The following is a 23852-nucleotide window of genomic DNA, read 5'->3' as shown; positions in this document are numbered from 1 at the left end:
TTCCGAGGTCAAATTCTTCCAGCACGGGGGTACCTTTAAAGCGGAGACGACGGCACCGACATTTTTTGGCGCGCCTTCTCTTTAAAGCCCTGGCCAAATATGAAGACAGTACGTACGGTTATAATTCAAACGGAATTAAAAACTACACATCCCAGTTACCATGGTGGTGCTTGTGATCATTGCGTTTAACCAACGAAACAGGGCGAAAAATCAGTCACATGACTTTGGGGCAGAGTTTCGAAAGTCCCTTAAATACATTGAGCACAGCTTTCTCACCACTTAAGATTGCTTTTGATACCATCCTTACACAAAGCAGAAGGGAAATCTTAGTGCCTGAGCATAAAAAGAATAGGAGCATACTGCAACGCGTGTGAAGTCCATAAACGATATTAATTTTGGAACTTAAACATACAGTATATGGCTGGTCTCGGTACTTTAAAGAAAACATACACACCAGTATTCCATTTCTCCCTAAACATTTTAAGCATCGAAGTATTTAACTAACGTGATACCGGAGTCAACAAGCATACTTTTAGAATTTGATTAAAAGGGAATATAATATGGAATCGCGTATCTCAAGAAATTAATAACGATATAATTATATTCATGTTGCAAAAGAACTGCAACGGACATAAAAACTCCCTTGCTTTTAACAGAGCGTTCCATAATTTCTAACTACGAAAATGATTTAAACTGCTACACTTATCATTCAACCAGAGCTCGAAATATCACAAGGATCCTCTAGAGGACAGCAAAGACTGTATTAAAAGAATCGCGTATCTCAAGAAATTAATAAGATATAATTATATTCGTGTAATTCGTATAATTATATAATCAGTTTCGATCAAGGTCTCTAAAACGAACAAGAAAAAGAGGATTTTCGGAGGGTAATTACGCTGTATTTATATAGAATAAGTGATTTATGAGCAATCTAATTTCTTGTTCGTTTAAAACAGTGAAATGTCAGCTGCAAAAGATCGCACCAGAAACAGCACTCTCTCTGCCTGTCATAGACGTTCAGGAAAGGCTGAATGAAGTCATGTCAAGTACAATAATTTGGTGATCAATAATAACAGTTGTAGGACAAGAAACAAAAGATAGTGAAAACTTAAGATTTTTAAGGCTAAAACTCAAATTCATTCTACAAATTAAGGCAAATGAAAATTCAGGACGTTAAAGTGCTAGAGGTGTAAAAAATACAAAAATGCACATGAGCAAAAAGTTTTAGAAATTGAGCAAACAGAAAAAAAGCCATGCCTATAGTCCAGAAGAGGGATGCAGGAACACTTGCTTAGATATACAAAAAAATCACAAAAAGGTGTATGTTACAAAAGAACATGCAAACATGTACATCAATTTCCCTTCGCGGTCAATAGTCTTATCTATAAACATGAAACAGAGTGAGGAATCAGAAATTAGCATGCATACAAAACAGCAATTCTGTCAGTGAGCCCTAAATGAATTAATAGCAACTATGGTTTCATGGAGGGCTTCTCAGATAGTTGGGCATTCAGGTAAACTGCCAGGTGAAAGGATTTGTAAACATATTTTGTTAAAGCAAGTCAGTTTTTTCCGCAACACATAAAATACATTTTTCCAAGAAAGTTTAGCCTTTGTCACTAATGAAACCACTAAATAAATACATAAATATAGAAATCCTAAGATTTTTTTTATTTAATGTTGGTAGCAGGATGAACTGTCAGGTTGAGCTAAGTGTATATTTTGTACCAGAGTTGCTGCAAGATGTTAACAGTGAAAAAGGTATTTAGGAATGAGTTATTTCAAGATGAAAATTTTCAGAATAATTGCAAATCTAGCAGGATAGAGAAAGCACAGAAAACTGGCAGTTAGATTGATCAGATTAGTATGAAAAGTCATTTAGCAAAGGGAATGAGAAGAGTGACAACTAGTATACTTTAGATCTTTTTTTCTGAACCAGGGAAAATCTGATCATGTTTCCCTATAACAGTAATAAAAAACGTTATTTGATATATCGCATTTTAAATCATTTTCATAGCTAGAAATTATGAAACGCCCTGTTAAAAGCAAGGAAGTTTTTATGCCCGTTGAAGTAAAACAAAATGCCTGACAAAGTATGGCTTGGACAGATTCCAAGTGCTTGTACAAATGTGCTAAAGAAATTATACTTTGAGTATACAGCTTGTCCAAAGTCATCCATTATTAATACTATTAGTAATATCTTCAGTAAAGGCTTTGATGCATAAATATTTCTGATAAAGGTAGGTTGTGTACTTTTGTCCAACTGAGCAATCTTGCTTTCATAAAATATACCAACATTTTAATGACTGATGATTAACATGCTGTAATACACAGTTCAAAATTAAAGGCTCAAATGCTGTACATGAGAGGTTAAGCTCCCCCTGGCGGTTTTACAAGGCGACGCCGGATAGTTTCCGGCAGAGCGTCAAATGACGCGCTATTAGCCACGTGACACTGCGTGATACCGTGTGATACCGCGACACGCCCACCGGGGTATGCCGCGAAATACCTCACCCATTTTGAATGGCTGCATCTGTAGAAGGCTAACCCACAGAATGTAGATGTTCTTGAGGACAGCTAGAAGACCAGAGTCAGACGGACAAAGGTGGGGAGTAGACAGATAATAAGCCATATACTGTAGGTACTGAATGAGGATGAGGATTTTGAAGTTGACTTGAAACCTGATAGATAACCAATGCAAGGACTTGAAAACAGGTGTAATGCATCCCTGATAGGATTCTCCCTGTCATATTCTGAACATATTGAAGATTGCTCAGTGTGGATTTAATTTCCCCAGTGAACAGGATGTGCATTTATTAATTCTAGAAAAAAAAAGCCTTTCTTGATTTCTCTAGTTCTTAGTTTCTCTAGTTCCCTTTAAAATAAACTATTATTCCACAATGCAGAGTATTACATGGCCAGTATTTACACATGATATTTGTGATTTCAAGAAATTAACACAAGCAGCTTTTGGAGATTTAAGTGTTGGCTGAGTTATTGCAGGATAAAAGACTAGAGATGTTGGTAAGAAGTAGATAATTTTGGGATAGCTGAGGAATACACTGATAACAAGAACACTTCCTAATGGGGTTAGGCGTACTTTTGATGAAGATGATGAAGTTAACAGACTGTATGTTTACATAGATACTGAAATGAGGATTGTATTTTAGATTTTGTGTAGTTGCTAGCGTTGAACTGTGTGTTGGATGCACATGAATTGAAGGAATGGGCAAACATAGCTGATGCGGATCCACAGAGCCAGCATATTAAGATGTTTATAATTAGAGGCAATTTGTTTAAATAACTAGGTATGGATACTGATGTGCAAGAGAGGTGGAAAGGCTGTTTCCTTAAGCCAGCACTATAAAATATTTTATTCTCAGTGAGATGCTGCCATTTCATAGTGGGTTTCTAACACTGTGTATAGTTCCATCCACACAGTGCCTTTACTTCCATCCATTTCTAATCTCTTTATCCAGTACAGAGGATTTGGAGCCTATCTCAGTAAGCGACGGACACAAGGCAGAATACACCCTGGACATAGCGCCAGTCCATCACAGGACAGACACAAACACACACACACCAGGGCCAGTTTAAATCTAACCTCAGAACCTTTCTTTTCAGAAGACTTAGTGTCTGTATCTGCTTCATTTTCTAATTTTGGTAGCACCTCTAACTGCTTGTCTTTCTTATATGCATTTACTTTGTAATCTGTGGTCCTTTTATCTGTTTTTACATCTACTGTATTGCTTTGAGATGCCACCTTTAATGGTGATATATCAAATGACGTTTTTTATTACTGTTATAGGGAAACATGATCAGATTTTCCCTGGTTCAGAAAAAAAGATCTAAAGTATACTAGTTTGTCACTCTTCTCATTCCCTTTGCTAAATGACTTTTCATACTAATCTGATCAATCTAACTGCCAGTTTTCTGTGCTTTCTCTATCCTGCTAGATTTGCAATTATTCTGAAAATTTTCATCTTGAAATAACTCATTTCTAAATACCTTTTTCACTGTTAACATCTTGCAGCAACTCTGGTACAAAATATACACTTAGCTCAACCTGACAGTTCATCCTGCTACCAACATTAAATAAAACAAATCTTAAGATTTCTATATTTATGTATTTATTTAGTGGTTTCATTAGTGACAAAGGCTAAACTTTCTTGGAAAAATGTATTTTATGTGTTGCGGAAAAAACTGACTTGCTTTAACAAAATATGTTTACAAATCCTTTCACCTGGCAGTTTACCTGAATGCCCAACTATCTGAGAAGCCCTCCATGAAACCATAGTTGCTATTAATTCATTTAGGGCTCACTGACAGAATTGCTGTTTTGTATGCATGCTAATTTCTGATTCCTCACTCTGTTTCATGTTTATAGATAAGACTATTGATCGCGAAGGGAAATTGATGTACATGTTTGCATGTTCTTTTGTAACATACACCTTTTTGTGATTTTTTTGTATATCTAAGCAAGTGTTCCTGCATCCCTCTTCTGGACTATAGGCATGGCTTTTTTTCTGTTTGCTCAATTTCTAAAACTTTTTGCTCATGTGCATTTTTGTATTTTTTACACCTCTAGCACTTTAACGTCCTGAATTTTCATTTGCCTTAATTTGTAGAATGAATTTGAGTTTTAGCCTTAAAAATCTTAAGTTTTCACTATCTTTTGTTTCTTGTCCTACAACTGTTATTATTGATCACCAAATTATTGTACTTGACATGACTTCATTCAGCCTTTCCTGAACGTCTATGACAGGCAGAGAGAGTGCTGTTTCTGGTGCGATCTTTTGCAGCTGACATTTCACTGTTTTAAACGAACAAGAAATTAGATTGCTCATAAATCACTTATTCTATATAAATACAGCGTAATTGCCCTCCGAAAATCCTCTTTTTCTTGTTCGTTTTAGAGACCTTGATCGAAACTGATTATATAATTATACGAATTACACGAATATAATTATATCTTATTAATTTCTTGAGATACGCGATTCTTTTAATACAGTCTTTGCTGTGCTCTAGAGGATCCTTGTGATATTTCGAGCTCTGGTTGAATGATAAGTGTAGCAGTTTAAATCATTTTCGTAGTTAGAAATTATGGAACGCTCTGTTAAAAGCAAGGGAGTTTTTATGTCCGTTGCAGTTCTTTTGCAACATGAATATAATTATATCGTTATTAATTTCTTGAGATACGCGATTCCATATTATATTCCCTTTTAATCAAATTCTAAAAGTATGCTTGTTGACTCCGGTATCACGTTAGTTAAAGACTTCGATGCTTAAAATGTTTAGGGAGAAATGGAATACTGGTGTGTATGTTTTCTTTAAAGTACCGAGACCAGCCATATACTGTATGTTTAAGTTCCAAAATTAATATCGTTTATGGACTTCACACGCGTTGCAGTATGCTCCTATTCTTTTTATGCTCAGGCACTAAGATTTCCCTTCTGCTTTGTGTAAGGATGGTATCAAAAGCAATCTTAAGTGGTGAGAAAGCTGTGCTCAATGTATTTAAGGGACTTTCGAAACTCTGCCCCAAAGTCATGTGACTGATTTTTCGCCCTGTTTCGTTGGTTAAACGCAATGATCACAAGCACCACCATGGTAACTGGGATGTGTAGTTTTTAATTCCGTTTGAATTATAACCGTACGTACTGTCTTCATATTTGGCCAGGGCTTTAAAGAGAAGGCGCGCCAAAAAATGTCGGTGCCGTCGTCTCCGCTTTAAAGGTACCCCCGTGCTGGAAGAATTTGACCTCGGAACGTTTGCCCAGCGTACTGTTAAACCAACGCATTAGCATGTTAAAGCGATTCTATTGAGGGAGTAGCCCAGCTACCACTTAACACTGTACTTCCTACTTTGAATACCTGTGAAACCGGTTTAATTCGTCACAGCCAGCACTCCGGGAGAGAGGGGGTTGAGTAGTGGAAGCAGGCGAGATTTCCAGCGAAAGACACCTCCCCCTCAAAAATCCATTAAGCAGTAATGCTTTAAGTTGAAAATCGAGGTAGATTTTGAGGATGATAAAGAAGGTAAACTGGGATGGGAGGAGGGTTTGGTTTTGCATAAGGGTTTTGCATAAGGGGCAGAAGATTTCCCTTCTGCTTTGTGTAAGGGAATTGAGTGTAAGTAAAATTACCTTACACTCAATTTAAACACAAGCTGTCTTTCTGTATGAACCTCTAAGCTGGTTCATACAGAAAATGTAGAAAAGCATTAGCCTGATTATGATTAAAAAACACATAATTAAACACGCGTTTGCGATTTAAATCAGAACACGATTTAAATCAATATAAATGTTTATATTGTAACGCATACTGTCCAGCCTCCATTTCTCTATAAAAATTTACTCTGTTGCACACACACACACAATAGAAGCAGGAACCGCTGTCAGAAGGGAAGAAGGAGGCTATTCATTGTTATCAAAAATGACTTAGAATCGATCATGTTGCGATATTTTGAAATATAAAAGTCAATTGATTGTCCATAATATCGCTATTCTATTTTCTCGAAGAAATGTTTGTTAAAAGAAAAGTCCAGCACCAGCCGGATTCGAACACACAACCTGTGCGTTGTTAGTCACACACCTAGACCAGTAGGCTACAAAACAACTTGCATGAACAGGGAGGCGAAACAGCCTTACACAGCCCTGTCGCAGTACACGAATATAATCATACCGTTATTAAATTCTTTAGATACGCGATTCCATATTATATTCCCTTTTAATCAAATTCTAAAAGTATGCTTGTTGACTCCGGTATCACGTTAGTTAAAGACTTCAAAGCTTAAAATGTTTAGGGAGAAATGGAATACTGGTGTGTATTTTTTTCTTTAAAGTACCAAGACCAGCTATATACTGTATGTTTATGTTCCAAAATTAATATCGTTTATGGCCTTCACACGCGTTGCAGTATGCTCCTATTCTTTTTTTGCTCAGCTACTAAGATTTCCCTTCAGTGGTAAAATTAGATATGAATATTCAATACTTAAACAGGCACAGTTAAGACATTAAATATACATATACATACTGTATACAGTACAGTTTGCATACGGTAATATGTTTATGTTCCTAAATCAATCTCTTTTATGAGCATGTGAATGTGAGGCATGGTGAATCACTGTACTTTGCATGATTGGAAACAAATGCGTGATTGCGAAATGCTGTGGTGTTACTTTTACAAAGACGGTCAATGAAAAAAAGAATGTTGACCAGGGCAATACTTTGAGTTTACACTTACAGCTTGTCCAAGGTCATTCATTATTAATACTATTAGTAATATCTTCGTTAAAGACTGATGGCCACAGCTCAAACATGAGAGGTTGAGCTTTATTAGCTCCACCTTGCGGAAATTCCGGATACTATTATTTTGCTTGTCGTATTATAGGAGAATTTACGGTAACTAGCGGTATTTACCGGTAGCTTGCGGTAGACTGCGTACAGCGTACCGGAAAATAATGCGGTATCGCCCGCGCATTTTGAATGGCTGCATCTGTACTCATGTTAACTGCAATACCAAGGCCTATCACCCCTTCTTTCATTTCTAATATGTTTTTAAAGCATTGCATTCACCACTTAATCATTTCAGTTTTCACATCAGCAATTTGTAACATATCAGAGATTTCTGGGGGTTCAGTTCTCCTTCTAACACTAACAGAAACAAAACATTATCATTTAAATTCAGAAGTGTGACAAATCCTTTCAAGTTTTACTTGCATATGTAGAAATATCATGATAACGACAAAGGAAGCTTGCTAATTTTTGTGGTATTCCCTGTGATATTAAACAAAATAAGTTCCTCAAATAACTTTACTTTTAAATAAATTTGTGGGACCGTCAAAGTAGCATCATAAATACAGTACAGTATTTCTAGTTTGTAAAGTAACTTAAGATTTGGAAGAGGAGGTCTTCGCCAGAGATGCAGATAATAGATCAGAAATCAGTTCAACTGATGCAGTTCAACAAAGGCTGGGGTCAACTGATCATAAGATCACAAATGAAAGATCTGGTGGTCGTGAACTTGCTGTTTTTGTATGGTGCCGACGGCACAGAGTGATGTCACGGCCAGAAAAAAGAAGGCGCTATATATTGAAATGTAAAATATCCACCCCACCCGACCAGACAGACTCGGAAAACAAATTGCATCCATTGTTTTCATTACATCCAGTAATTTAAGTACTGAGTGTGTTGGTACCTGTAAACGTCCTTGTAGATAGTCACATGTTTACCCAATAAAACAGGGCACTATATCTCGGAAACAAAAGCAGCACAAACGCTACTTTCAACAGCACAAACTGGCACAATGCAGCCCTAACAATTGCGGTGGGCTTAATCGTTTGTGCTGTTTCTTGGGTGGGGGGAGCTCTTCATGGAGCTGGACAAGCAAACATGTCCTGGATCATTACATTGCAGACTGCAGAAGACTCTACTTTACCTGGGAGAAATGTGACGATCTAACAAAGGCAGTCATATCTGTGTCTTCAGAGGTCAAGGTGTGCCCTCACGCTGTATTCTACACCAAGGACTGACCAGAAACACAAAGATAAAAGGACTGTGAGCTAATCGTTTCATGTTTGCGCATAAGACCCCTGTAAATAAAAACACTTGGATAATGCCAGTTTTTCAAAGAACCTAGATATATGTTCACTTCTTCTTTTCCAGTATTGCCATGTGAGATGGTACTTGATGGTAGTACTCTTGTTTCTCAGATGTGTTATGAACTGTGTAAAGTCCTGGTTCCTTTTCATGTTGGCGAATGTGCTTTGCATAAAAAAGAGCAACAATGGTTCAGAAAGGTGCAAATTCAAGTCTTTTTAAATATGTGGCTCGACAGACAAGTTGAATCTTCACATGTCCCTTGATGCCTATGTTTATTTAAGAAGGAGACAATGCGAAACTGATTACTTCTTCAGATTTTTAAACAAGGACACAGCTATGAGGTATTAAGATGTGTTTGTAAGAACATACAATTGTTTGGTAATTATATTAGCTTTTTAAGGCTACACCCGCAACTCTTCTGATTTGGGTATGATATTGGAGACAAATTTAATTTTCCTGTTCACACAAACGCATAGAAGATAATGATATTGTAATGCATACGGCCACCATTGGTTGTGAGAGCCGGCTTACCAGCATGGTGATGTCACCGCCCTTCCCTGTGAATAGCAGGGACTGCAGCCGCAAGGCTGATGGGAAATTTCTTTTAGCTCAAGTGGCTGGGTTCCTGTTGAGTGATGCAGGAGGCCTGGGTTCGAGTCCCCAGCGGTGGGGGACTGATATGAGGCGGCAGCAGCGAGGGCGCATACCCACGTGAACCCAAGAGCGCTACATTTGGTGTTAGGAGTGGGATGGGATAGCCCTTCGCTGAGGACGGCGAATTAAGCGGGGGAGAGTGTAAAGCATACGGCCACCATTGCAGGTTGTTCGAGCCGGCTTACCTGCGCGGTGACGTCACCACCCTGTGAATAGCAGGGACCACAGCCATGGGGCTGAGGGGAGATTTCCCTTTGGCTCAATTGGCTGGGTCCCTGTTGAGTGATGCCGGAGGCCTGGGTTTGAGTCCCTGACGGTGGGGGGGGGCTGGCCTGAGATGGCACATTCCCACATGAACATGCAAAATCCATTGCTCTACCCTTACCCGGGTAAATAGAGGAACAGAGGTGCGGAATTGTTACTCTTGTGCTGGTAACAGAGCGCTTGAACTTGGCAGATGGGGTTACTGGTCAAAGTCACCATGCATGGTCACGTGATCACCAGAAAAACAAGGTGCTATATCTTGGGAACGAAAGCAGCACAAACGCTACTTTCAACAGCACAACGGTTTCTAAAAATGCAACCAGTTACCAGATATTGTTTAAATAAAAACTGGGAAATGTTTAACAAATCGCGATCTTTAAATTGGTAGGTTGCAGGCTTTGTGTTATTCACATTTTTATTTTATTATTAATATCACTTAACATTGAATATGAAAAACACAAAAAAATGTAAATCTAGTGAACATAATTATTTACTATTTTATTTTTTTTAAGTCTTTGTAAGAAGAAAAACTTGTGCTTGAACCAGGTATTGAACTCAGGTCGCCTACATAGAACGAGCAGCTAAAAAATGTTTCTAAAGTAATCATGTGTGAATGAGTCAAATTCAAAATAAAATGTGTTTACAAAAGTGGATTACAGTAATACTACCAGCTATATAAATACATATATTTAGATCCTTAAATTAATATCATTATGAATTACTTTAGATAAGCAATTTCATATTATATTCCCTATTTAGCGGATTCTAAAAAGTATGAGGTTTTTTACTGTGATAACACGCAAGTATTCATAGAAAAGGTTAATCACTTAACTTGCTTAACTTTGAACGTGTTGTGATATTTAGAAGTATCAATATAGTGTCAAAAATATTTACTATTTTAGTTTATCAAATAAATGTTTATTTGTTAAAAGAAAGCTCATGGCAACAGCTTGGTTTGATCCCCCAACCTCTAGCATGCAAAGTACACACCTACAGTAAGACATTACATGAATGCTCCGCTTAACAACTTAAGCTTTAGCTGAAAAGGGCAAGCAGAATGTTTTCACGGGTGAATGAGCTGAACTTATGAAGACAGTTACATAGAAAGTGGACCATAGTAATACTTTGAGCTTACAGCCTGTCCATGGTCATTCATTATGAATACTATTAATAATATCTTCCATAAAGACTTTGATGCATAACATATTTATAGATAATTAAAATATTTATGATGAAGGTGGAAGGTTGTGTACTTTTATTCAACTGAGCAATCTTGCTTTTATAAAATATACCGACATTTTAATGTTTAATGATTAACATGCTGTAATACACAGTTTAAAATGATGAAAAGTCTAAAGAGTATACAACTTAAATTCTTAAGTGGAAAACGGTTGTCTTTCAGCAGTGACCAGGATTCAAAACCAGGCATTTTCTAGTGATAGCTCAAATGCTGTATATGAGACGTTAAGCTTTATGAGCTCCACCTGACGCTTTTACAAGGTGCTTCCGGATACTATTATCATAATGTGCATTATGATGCGCCACACCTACTGTGTTTTGATGCAGCGTGCTTCACACATTTTGAATGGCTGGGTCTGTCTGCCATTTCATCATTGTTAGTGACATGGAAATGTTATGTCATCTCCGAATTTTATTATTTTCAAATAATCTGAAGGAGATACAATCATTCTTGTATAATGAGTAAAGGAGTGGTGACCTGGCTGGAAAAGTAATTTTTGCAAGTAATAAAATGGTAGTCTTTACAGCAGATGGATGGATCAGAAATCCATATTCAGTGACAATGAACACAAGTTTATTGCTTGAATATGAAGAATCATGGATTGCAATTGGCTTTGAAGGAAATGTTGAGAGACCATTGGGTGACTTATGGATCTCGGTGCAAAGAAAATACCCAGGCCTGAGTAATATGACATTGAAGAAAAGTTCTCCTGTTCGCCTCAACCTGTCTTTTGGGAGTTTGGCTTTTCAGCGCTAACTTTCAGTACATGAAGAACAAATACAGAGCCTGTTTCATGGTTGAAGATGATCTGCATCTTTAACTCAGCCCAACAAATCTCTCTGCCTGTGCAAGTGCAACCATCTCATTGCGTGACTAGTATTTTTTCCCACTACAGTTTTATTTTTCATTTGATATAGCAATATGTTTTTTTTGCACAGGGGTTGCACACCTTTTCAGTCATCCAAAGGGGGGTTCCACTTACAAAAAAGTTAAGAACAGGACACATAGGGTATATATTTTTTGCCAAAGATACAATTTCCCAGCTGAGAGCGATCTAATGTAACAGTAATGTAAAAGTACGACAAAGACTACATTAGTAGAGTGTATTCTATAAACATCAATTAAAAATACTGTACATGTACTGACATGGCTAATCCATTTAGCTTAATCCACAGGTAGAAAGGTATGGAGAGGTTTCTACTGCCATGCGAGTACAGCAACACATAGAACTGTAATAGAATCTGTGTCACTCTCACTAAAAATGAGACTTTAGTATCCAATTAACTATAGTCAATTTTTTGGTAAGAGAATTGGGCCATTTATGGGAAAAGCGATTGCTGTAGCAGAACTCTGACCCAGATCCCAAATAAAACAGACTGGCTTAATTTTCCTAAATTACTAAACTAAAATGAAGTGGAATCACAACCCATTTGAACAAATAATTTCTCATACATGTCAATATATAAAATGTGGTTTTGCATAATTGCATTAAATGCTTAGCTGCATACTTATTTTTGTTGTGATCACATTTGTAAAATCTTGAAAATAATTAACAGTGACCTTTGTGACAATAACAAGTAGCATTTGCTGTAGCAGCAGTGTAACTGCATTGCATTTTTTAAGGTTTTACATTAAATTGAAATAAATATACATTTTAGGGAATTTTGAGAGTAAATTAAATTCAAATGATTTTGAGCAACTGATGTTGTGGGTGGCACATTGGTGTAGCAGTTTCAGTGCTACCTCGTGTGCTCAGTTTCATTCTGGACTGGGGTGTTCATCTTTTGTGCATTTTGCATATTTTCCCCAAATTCATGTTGGTTTTCTCCATGTTGCTGTTGTTTACTCCCACTTTGCAAAGACGTGCTTGCTATATTAATACATTTAAGATTGCTTAAAACTTAATCTGTGATCAATTGAAGGTTTTCATCACTAAGCTTTATTATGCATTTTGGTCCCACAAAAATCTATGTGGACATTTTTGGTAATTTAGTCCTCCTGCCACAAGATGGGAGTCTAGTCTCCAAACTCGCGATATGATGTGAAGTATCATCTCTTCAATTTAAAATGCAACACATCTTAACAGGTTTACCTTTTAGCAAATAAGCTACAGAATGGCCATAGATAGCCGCCTCTATATAAGTAAGAATTTCATAAAGTTAACCAGTATTTTGTTAGAAATTTAATTTTAGATTAGATAATAGTTTTAATAATTAAGCCATTACAGTTGCAAGTTATGTGAGGGTTTATTTAATTTAAATATATCTGAATATAATTTTAAGAAGTAATTTATTACGTTTCAGTTCGTTACCTAAAAAGCATTTTCTCCTAACATCTAATTAAGAAAAAAATCATTTAACGAGTAACTCTTAACCATAAAATATTATTCATAACTGACAGGTTGTGGGTGCAACTCCTTGCTTCATATAGTGCTGTTATATCCTTGAGTGAGGTACTTTACCCCAGTGGGGCCAGGAAAGAATCACTTAACGTTCAACAATATTAACCAGCATTTTCCAAAATAGGATTTTATAGGTCTCTGGGTTTTTGTTGTTAACCAGCCTAACATCCCACTATGGCAAAATGAGTTAAACTTGTGTTTTTTAGGAAAATAATTATACATATGAATTTGGTTTGCTTTGATTTTAAAAATACACCTGGCTACTTCTAAACCAAATTTACTCCCTGTTGCTTTTTGCATAGGTGCAGTATTTGATATACTATTTGTATATCAGTGGATATCACTAACAAATCCAAGTAACATATTTGCCTTTTAGCCTGTCATTAATTTTCTTCTTTTTGACCATAACTATTATTATTGTTAGCAATTATGGGTAAAATCAGAAGAAACTCAATATCCAATTATAATATTTGTGAAAAGTATCTAACTCTAAAAAAATAAAATCCCATCTTCAACTAAATTAAACCGCAGCAGGTTTAGTTGTGATTGTAACTATAAATGCCATAAAATGTCAAACAGTGACACTTGAGAAAAAATGTAGAACAATACCTGGTTAAATGTTTGAAAAGGAACACAATGAATTGTAAAACAGCCTGTTATGTCCCAGAGTGTGGTCCATGTGTGTTTTGTTGCTGTTCCACACTTCCTGACCTTGATTGTTCTCCCTCCCCCATTGGTCCATCATTACATCACTGTTTCTGTGTGAAGTCCTCTTAAATTAACTCTCGGCCAACCAGAACACAGATTATTCAGTATATTAGTTGGAGGTTTTCAGAAGGGGCCTTTCATTTGACTTTGGTCCCGCTTCGCTTTGCACTTCGTTTGTGTGTGTTTTTGCATAGCTTCAGCTTTGTTGATTTGTGTTCGTCTCTTTTTACTTTTGTTTGTTTATGATATCCTTAATTTACCCATTACATTGTCCAAACGTATTGTATCAACCTCTGTGTTCTCTTGTACCCTGTTACTTGTCTACTCTCGTTTGTATTCGTAGCTCACTTGTGTATTTGTGTGAAACTTTGTGTATAGTGTTAGTTTAGGTTGTTGGGTACATTCCACACACGTAGTTGATTTTTGTATTAGTAACACTAGTTAGTATGGGTGAGTGCCTTTTGTCTTGTTCGGTTTTGGGTAGTCAGTGAAGGTTAGCTAGGGTGTTTGAAGACGCCGAAGACTGAGTGTTTCGGGTTTTCTTTTGTAGTTAGGTCAGCTTTCCCTCACATTCTTTGCCAGCTCCATTTTGTTTGTTGTTTTCTTTTCTTTGGCACCACTCTAGTTCCTTTTCACTGTGTGTTATTGTGTCCTATTACGTACCAGTCACTTATTCACCTTAAAATAATAACTTTTGCACCAACCCTTGTTGACTTACTTCCTAGTCCCTCACCAGAACCCACCTGCATCCAAAAATTATCCTAAATGTTACACCCCTTTACCCCTAGACACTTGGGGTCGTGACATAGCCCCACAGGTGCATATTGGTAATTAACTTTTATAATGCCCCCTCCACCCCCCCCGAGGCTGGAATACTAAGGGATGGTGTTTCTCCTTGACAAGCGTAGTCACTCTGAGTGACTACAGCTGTAGAAAATTTTGATCTTATGAGTGACAGTTGTGGGCAGTGTTATAAATATAGACTTTCCAGTATAATCCAGACTCCAGATTCTAGACAGAGAGGAGGCAGGAGTGTGTCACCTAAGTTATATGTAGTGTCTGTGAGTCGTTCATCCACCAGTGAGATAGTAGACCTGTCCAAGTCAGAGCAAATGGGGTGCCAGCATGTTAGTGTGGTGTTGTCAGCCTGACTCATGTGGAGGCACGGCAGTGAGACTGGCCGAGTAGAAGCTGAGAGAGAGCATGTCTATGTATGTAGCAGCAGCACTTGAGATACCTGAGATGTTTCTGGTCTGTGTTTGTCCATGTGTGGCAGCAGTGCTTGAGATACCGACATTTGTGGAAGAGTAGAGGCTGTATGTGGTGAGTGAGCTAGTCTTTGATGTTAGAGAACAGATGGCTGTATGTGTCACAGATGCTTTTGTAACAGGAGGCTGGTGGCTGCATGACTGAGTTTATATTGTTGTATAGGAAACCAGTAGGCTGAATAGACCGCAATTTCTAAAGGAAGAGGCCAAGTACCCGGTGTGACACAGTGGCAAAAATTCACTTGGCACCATAATACCGCTGTTCACCACCAGAGGATCTCGACATTCTGACAGCAGCATAGGAATGCATTTTCTTATTAAACATCATGGGTGTCCCTAATTGAAATCCCTATATTAAATCCTCATGCGGCTGGTTTGGCGTTTGTCACAGGACCACGCTGAAAGGGAATAATGTTTCTCCTGGTCTCTAGCTGGTCTTGCATATTTTCTGTGGATCAATTCCACACCGGGACTCTGATCCAAAAAGGGAGTTAAGAAAGGGTACGCCGGTGGTTAAAAGCACGGTCAGACCTCACACAATCACACTGGATAATACAATACAATCAGATGCTTATAAATCTGGGATGGGATTCATGATAATAGTATGTGTACCCCCAGAAGAAGTGTGATTTAAGAGCAAGGAACCTGGAGGGGATCCATTTGTGTGAAAGATCCCTCCCAGAATGGAAGTTCATAAAACTAGGAACCTAGAGTGTTAAAACCTGAGTTGACTACTGTTGTAATAACCTTGTGCATATACAGAACAACTTTTTTCCTACAGTATGTTTCTCAAGTGTCTTGATGCCACCCTCTGGAACCTTAACTTATTTTAACAGTCCCACTGCAGCTGCTTCATTAAACCAACCAAACACACTGGCTATTATAATTTCTATGTACAAACTCAAGTAAACGTAGCTCACAAGCCGCTGCTTTACTCCCACTTTTGTCATCCTGTGACATCACCATGTGAAAAGTAAGATTGAAGTGGATCTTTAAGGGAGAATATCTCACTGTAGAATCACATTTGAAGGATTTACTGGAAAACACGCTGAAAATTAATATTCAGTTCTTTCTCATTTGCTCTGTTGTGTACAAATGCAATATAATGCTCCCTTCCTGTGCTTTGAAAGAAAAGTTGAATTTTAAAATATTAATCTATTGGTGAATAGCAACATCACACGAAATACACTGAGTCTTGAGAGTGGCATTGCAATTATGAAGGTCAAAATAATAATAATAATAATAATAATAATAATAAATCCACATAATACCTTTATAATAATATAGAGGTATATATTTTTATATATTTTATATTTCTCTAAGGGTTGTCACCCTCATAGAAAGCTATGTAAATAACAAATGCTTGAATTTCCAAATATCCACTGTATATACATTTCAGTGTCTACTGTATATATGTCCACGATGTGTTTAGTCATTTGAATGCTTATGTATATTATACATTTTGTTAGTTAAATTGGGGTTGTTTTTGCTAGCAAAAAATACGAGACAAGAATTCTGTCACAACGTGTAGTTTAGGACCCTATGCAGATGGTATAATCTGGAAGTGACTGGAATAAGACTTCAAAGGAAACACAGTAGGAGCAGGACAAGATGGCAGACAGGGGGTCGTGACTATGGTGATCCGGTGCTCGGGGGGCTTGGCGTAGGCGAACGAGTCCAAAACAGTCCAAAAGGGGGAATCTGGGGCTCAGTGCAAAGTCCAAAACCAGGAGGTCCATCCAAGACGAAGACAAGAATAAAACACGGAACGGGGACGTGGAACCAGGAACAAACAAGATAAAAATAGACTGACAAGGACAGGCGCTCTGAACCTTGGACTCAGCTGGTCAGGACAACGTTCGGAAGCCTATGCCCTAAAGGCCTGGACGTGGGGCGACTTGATGCTAGTCGGGGCGTCTGTCTTCTAATGCAGAGTAAGGCATAGCGGGAGAACCCCCCTTAAATAAAGACGGACAAAACAGGGGGCAGGTGCATGAAACCAACTAAAATACGAAAGGGCCGAAGCACCCTTAAGAGGAGGGATTACGATCATGACAAATACTTACATAGTTCACAATCACCTATTTCAGACTAAACGATTAAGCTAATTTTCTTTTGTTGCCTAATCCTCCCTGTTGCACCATATACAGTGTGGAGTGACATGTAAGTGTGCTTCATAAATCTTGTCATATAATCAAAAATCCTCACTAGACATAAAGCACTACAATTACTGACAGACGTAGCTTTTTCAAGACATTGCAAAAGCTAAAAAGACTAGCCCATTTTATTAAACTATTGTTGAAGTGAAAAATACTTTTTTCTTTCTTTTCTTCACTGTTGCAAACTACTACAGTAGATAATGTACTACTTTGGTAACATGTTGATAGGATGTTATGTTTGGTTGTGAACAAAGGTGTCAGAATATAATAATATAGAAGTATGCTTCTCAGTATTCAGTAAAACATAAAACTAAAACAGATTTTTAGAACTAGAAATAACACCTAAAAGAATCAACAGAAAACACTTGGAGTGAAAAGAACTGAAATTCAAATAAATTCCAAGTGCACACCCTTCCATTTTTTTAACTAGCCCTAGGAAAAAAGCACTAAAGGAATCCAAAGGATTTTTGGAGGAAACTTAGAAACCTGTTTTATTAGTGAAAGGGAGTTTCAGTGATGGTTTTCAAATGTCAGTTTTCTCCATTGCAAGTGGGTAAAAGGCAAACTCCCTGTTTTATTCTGTCAGCTATTAATTTATTTTAGGCACAGCTTTGTAAATATGAATTATAATAAACAAATTTCCTTACATGAGAATAAATAGAAAAGAACATAAAACAAAGCTTTTTGAGATTGTACACCTAAAAAGTTTCTGACATGAATTCTATTTCCAAACACTGTATTTTATATATACTGATATACTCCTCTTCCACACTCTGGCCCTCCCGTCTGCATGGAGCAGGCCGAAGAGTGACTCATCCGTGAAGAGGACCTGATGTCACTGCTGACGAGTCCATCGCAGCCTCTGTCTGGCCCAAGCCAGTCGGGTGGGATGTCTAGGAGGTGTGAGCAGAGGGCCTCTGACAGGTTGTCTTGCTCTAAGGCCAGCAGCATGGAGCCTCACTGTCCTGTCACTGATGCGGGCATTGTGTCTGCTGGCAGTTTCAGTGGCAGTACGAATGGCAGATCTGAAATGTCTCTCACATGGACCTGTCTGATGTTTCGGTCTTGCTCTGGTATGGGTGTGGTCACTTGAGTGTGACTATATCTTGGAAGGTAATCTGTCCTGCCGGTTTACTGAAACGTTCTCTGCAGTCGGGACATAGTGGAGTGGCTTACTCCAATGTGTCTAGCAATGCCGACACATGACATGCCTGCCTGCAGCATTCCAATGGCCCTCTCCCTTGCTTCTGGTGACATTCAAGGCATTATGGAATGCACAGAAAACTGACTAACTGTGGCCTTTTTCTTGCAATGACCTAAGCTTTGAATTAAGGCCTTTTTAAAGGTGACCTGATCAGGCATTGTTCCACCTGGAACTCGTTGGGTAAAAGTGCACCTAACAAACTTTCATGCCTCACTGCACAAGCTGTATTGCTAGTCAGAGGGCTTAAAACAAATTGACAACTTTTTGTAAAAGTACAGTACATAAGCTATAACTACAGTATTCTCATATATCATCAGTATATATTTAAATATAAAATACCTCTGAAGTGCATAGTTTAAATAAACAAGTAACTTTATATAGCATATCTAGGGAGCATTTGCACGAGTATATTTGCAAGGGATCATTGTGATGCAACCACCACTGGCCCAGTATGAGCATAGAACCAGAATATACCAGTATATTATATATACACCAGAATGAGCATTGAACAAACCTTGTTGAACAGTAGTGCACCGCTCTCTGGCTAGAATTTTATCTTTCTGTGCAATTTTCATCAAAAGGACTGTGCAGTATACATGTAGCTTGTTTATTCAGGTGGCCCTTCCAGATTCATCAGAGTTTTGCCCTTCAAGGGAAACTGTAAAAAATTTAAAATGCATGCTTCTTTCCCAGGCTTTTAGTTAAGCTGTCTCTAGCTAAATAACTGGATTTTGTGGTTTTATATCTCAGAACACTTTATACAAAACATTTCCTTACACTGAAAATCCTGGTATTTTGATTTATGTCAGAAGCTACTTATTAGTATGTATTAAGTATGACAAATTGTTAAATGATTTTAACTGCCAAAGCTTTATGACAGATGTAATTTAAACTGTTTTGATATTTTTTAATCTATACCATTTATTTTCATAAAAATATTCACACACTAAGTGTGGCACTCCTCACATTCAACTCTCTACTCTTTCCTCTACTCTCATTTTTTAATTTGAAACACACCCTTATATACAGCATATACCCAAATCCATGTACTGTACACATCCATGCATTGCTCTACTATTAACTACTCACAACAGGTGGAATATTTTTAACACTATAGTTCTGGACTACAGAGTCATACTGCACACTGAACGGAGCTCCACATAGTTATAAAACTGGAACATTTCCCTAGCTGTTGAAAATATCCCAGTTACATAAAACTGGAAGAATACCACTTTTGTTTAAGTTCTTGAGAGCAAAATTGTTACGATCCCTGCCTCCCGGCAACGGAAGAGGCAAAAGTAGGCGTAGCCCTACTCCTTCAGTTTACCTATCAGTTTTCCTATTCACCACCACACCCCCATCTCTTCCTACTTAAACACCTGTCTTTCCCTACCTCCTTGCTCAGTATTGGTTTTCCTTTCGAGCTTCCTGGTTGCGCTACTCCTTCTTCTACCTTGTGTTCTTCTTGGCTTTCGGTTTACGGTTTTTCCCCTTTTGACTACGGCTTTTCGGATCACGGCTTGGCTTCGTTACTCACGCTCTGTTTTGGATCTCTGGCTACCCCTGGACTATCGGATTGCTCTATTGTCTACGATTTCGGATCACGCTTTGGCTTCGATAACTCGTTCCCTTTTGGATCTCTGGTTTCCCCTGGAATCTCGGCTCGTTCCTTCGACTACGGCTTTCTTTGGATCACGGCTAGGCTTTGTCAGCTTCTGCAAGTGGGTTCACTCACTGGTTTCGGTTTCTCTTACCGAATCTGTAACAAAAATTATATGTGATGTTAGTCACATTTACATATTTTTAAATTAAAATTGATTTTGTAAATCCATAGCAGGTATCCAGCAATGGTTATATACTCAGTTTTTATATTTTTACATTTTCACCAGTTCTTAAAACCAATAAAAGACACCCTTTTTTAATTTAGGTATTATTTACATATTGTTTAGCTTAGACGTTTAACGAGTTATTAATTAGACAACTTCACCTACAAAAGTGTGACATCTTTGGGCCATCTATTTATTTGAATGTAGGAAAATTCACACAGGTAAAATTCCTGATTTGTGTCCAGCTTATTTTGTTACCATTCTCTGCAGGAAAAATAAATTTAGACCAAATACACAGTACGGTTTCTAATAAACAGAATGACAGATTTGACAAAACTCAGTCATAAGAACACTCACGTTTGATTGTAAAAGTACATCTGTATAAAATTACATTTTATGGCCTTTGGCCCTGCAGTTTTATGTTGCCCTGCCCTCAAAATATCTTGTTGATGCCTGAACAGTGGTAAGTCCTAGTCTGGGGGCTGTGTTCCTGCCACTCCCTTGAAAGAGAAAGCCAAAAGCAGGTGGAGGCTGTGGAGGAAGACAGGAATTGAAATTCATAGTGTAGTGTTTTGAAATTCCTATAAAATTCTTTCCATACCATTCACAGGATGTCATTGTCAATTATCATTTGGCTTACTTCCTACTAGTGAGATCTGATTTATAAGCAGTAAGCTGAACTGAACTGTGTTACATGGAAAAGCTTTGAGATGTAATGTGTATTGTGTTTAAGGAAAATAAATGAACCTTCTCTGTTCTAAATCAACATTTGCCAGATTTTGAAAAGGTATTATTGGGTTGCTTAAAACAGCCTTTTTTGTCAAATTTAATTCTGGTTTCCTCAAAATGATCCATGAGTAGGCTGTTCCTGGGGCTGAAAACAACTATAATCATAATGGCTGCCACACTCAGTTTAAGCTTTGCTATAAAATCTCCCCATCTTGCCTCTTGCCCTGGAACTGACCTAAACTCTGCTGCTCTGTTGTGTCTGGATTTGACATTCTATACCTTTTAGTACACTAAAAATATATGAAGTACCCAAGTTTTAAAGTCTGAAAAAAAGTATTATTAGCTCCTGCTGAGGGGTATACTGTACATATGGTAAAACTCATCACGTTCTGTCGGCAGTGGGAGTCAAAAAGTAAAAAGCCTATAATTTAAAAGCAAGTCAAGAAAAATTCTGAGATGGATTTAAATTGTAATTAGCAGAGTAAAAATGGTTTTCATTTCAGTTTTCATTCTATTTTTCCTTTCAGTAGAATAATGCAAGCTTGCATTTATCTATTCAGAGAAGAGTGAAATACAATAGTTACATGTGGAATTCTAATTATAATCTTGCTATAATCTTCTTTACTTTTTATTTCTTTCTCGGTTATTAGTATTATGTTACAATCAAAACCATGCAGTGTAATTGCAGTATCAATAGCTTTGAAATTCATTTTTTTAGAATTAGACTTGTATAAAATATTTTTGGTTCACCTGATAAGCATCACAATATTTCAAAGTGGCTGTGATATTCGAGGTGTGGGAATTTCTATACCATTATGACACTGAATCAAATATTTTTTTCCAAGATTGCCAAGAATCAATTAATTATTGTTAAATGGCACCAGGGTGTGGTGAAGGTGACAGAGTATAATACACATTTAACCTTCCTCAAGTTTCCAAATGGCTTACTGTAACAAATCTCCATTAGATTGCAGCATAGCAAGGGAATCTGCACACAAAACCTTTCCTGCAATGGGAGAGTAAATGGTAGAAAGAACAACCTCGATGTTGATTTTCCTTCCCTATCCAGTAGTAGAATCTCCCCTTCCCTGTAGTACAGTGTTTTTTGTAGAAAACTGGTGTCTCCAGGTGCAGCCAATTCTTTAACTTACTCATGACAATGCGGAGGAATAAGTTACTGGGAGTGTTTCTGGGGGTTTAGCCCCGTTTCTACAGTCCCATTCTGCCCAGTCCCATTCAGGCTGCCCTGTTACACTTACCCAATAAAAAAACAACGCAGGAATGGCCTTCTGGTATTTGCAAGTTTAAATCCCTGTTGTGCCACTAGTCAGCTATGGAAAAGAGTTCCCATAAGAGAAAGACATAATTGAGTGAACTTCACCTGTGGGTGGTGTGGTGTTAGCTCCATTTGGTTTAGTTCATCATGCAGCAGCAACCCCTATCACATCTTTGTTTTTGTTGGTAAGATTTGTGTCTGAGAAAGATGAAAGGTGATTTGGATTGAAATCAAATTTCTTTAAGCCTGTAATCTGATTTCATTTAATAATGTAAACATTACTATTTATGAATGACAAGCTATGAAAATGTGAGCACAAAAGACATAATGTGACACGCAAAATTAGCAAAAACATTAAGTTGAAAAATCATATTTCAAAAAAAGTGTGTATCTTTTTTCCCTGTACACCAGATTCACAAAAGATGATAATTGCAGTTCTAAACAACACTGGTGTAATACTGCAATGTTCTAATATGTGGCATAATTCTAACGTGACATTTTGGCATTTTTTCCCCTTTTTTCTGAATGCAGGGTCAAAATTGGCAGGGCTTTGCAAACAGAGGTGTGACATCCTGTCTGGCAAACTTTCATGTCCTGTGGGTTCCCTTGCGAAGGACCCCAGCTATGACCTGGTTACAGAGAACAACTATCCTATATGATGTCCCTCCTCTGCTTTCCTGCTGATGATAGTCAGATAAGGTGGACCATTCTCAGCAGTGCTCTTTGGAAACAATAACAATAGAAGAACACCAACATGCAGTTCCAAGGGTGGGTAACTCCTTTGTGGGGACAATGTTTTCTTGTAACAAATGTTAGAAAAACATTGTTTAAAGTTTATAGTGATATAGGAATACAGAGTTTGAAGACTAATGCCTTCTCATCTGAAATGGGACAAACAGAGGTAGTGATAATAAAACTGTTTCCCTAATAAAATATAAACTATTCAGTAAGAATTACTGACATTCTCTCTTAAACTTTAAAAAAAGAATCCTTAAAACTGCAACAAAGATATAGTTATTGGTCTTAACACTTTTCTTTTATAAAAGCAAGGAAATATGTACTCTACTGTAATAATATTCTGTATTATTAGATTATTTGTTTGAAGTAACGAAGAAATAAAACCTTTTTTTCAAATTTTTATAACTGGCTCAGTGGCTAATTCCATATATCCAGTGACATGATTTTCTCATTACCTCTGCACTCAGTTTGCTGTCCACCTAATTTTTTCCTGGGGAATAAAGACAGTCGCCGTTTTTAATTTTCAAAAATATTGTTTGTGCAACATATTGTCAAAACATCATTCTTCCACCTCAGAAATATTGCAACTACGTGTGATGTTGCTGCTAAATCTTTTTATTTAGTTTTAGAAGTAAGCACACTTTTTTTTCTTGTATTGACTACTGTAATAGCCTCCTCACTGGGGTATCTAAATACAAATTGAACAAGCTACAGTATGTCCAGAATTTGTCAGTCAGGATCCTGACAAGGTCTAATACAAGAGTTCACGTTACTCCTATCCT

General features: G+C 37.4%; 1 protein-coding gene and 1 long non-coding RNA gene across 4 annotated transcripts in view; one reads left to right on the top strand and one right to left on the bottom strand.

Moving 5' to 3' along the window:
• ninj2 (ninjurin 2) overlaps positions 1-23852 on the bottom strand; it is a 53513-nt gene that overhangs the window by 21476 nt on the left and 8185 nt on the right. The window contains exon 2 of one of the 3 annotated variants that reach the window (XM_088646955.1): positions 8440-8529. The exons of the other annotated variants lie outside the window; for them this stretch is intronic. Within the exon in view, the coding sequence (XP_088503081.1) occupies positions 8440-8475 (36 nt within the window). The 5' untranslated portion in view covers positions 8476-8529. The remainder of the gene's footprint in view (positions 1-8439; positions 8530-23852) is intronic. 3 annotated transcript variants of the gene reach the window in all.
• On the top strand, positions 17873-23475 carry LOC148654548 (uncharacterized). The gene is made up of 2 exons (XR_015941487.1): positions 17873-18410; positions 22864-23475. It is a non-coding gene; the product is annotated as an uncharacterized LOC148654548 (long non-coding RNA).

The sequence above is a fragment of the Lepisosteus platostomus genome, chromosome 9, assembly GCF_059453375.1.
Source record: "Lepisosteus platostomus isolate fLepPlt1 chromosome 9, fLepPlt1.hap1, whole genome shotgun sequence".
Classification (NCBI taxonomy): domain Eukaryota; kingdom Metazoa; phylum Chordata; class Actinopteri; order Semionotiformes; family Lepisosteidae; genus Lepisosteus; species Lepisosteus platostomus.
This window is presented reverse-complemented; position numbering and strand designations above follow the sequence as displayed.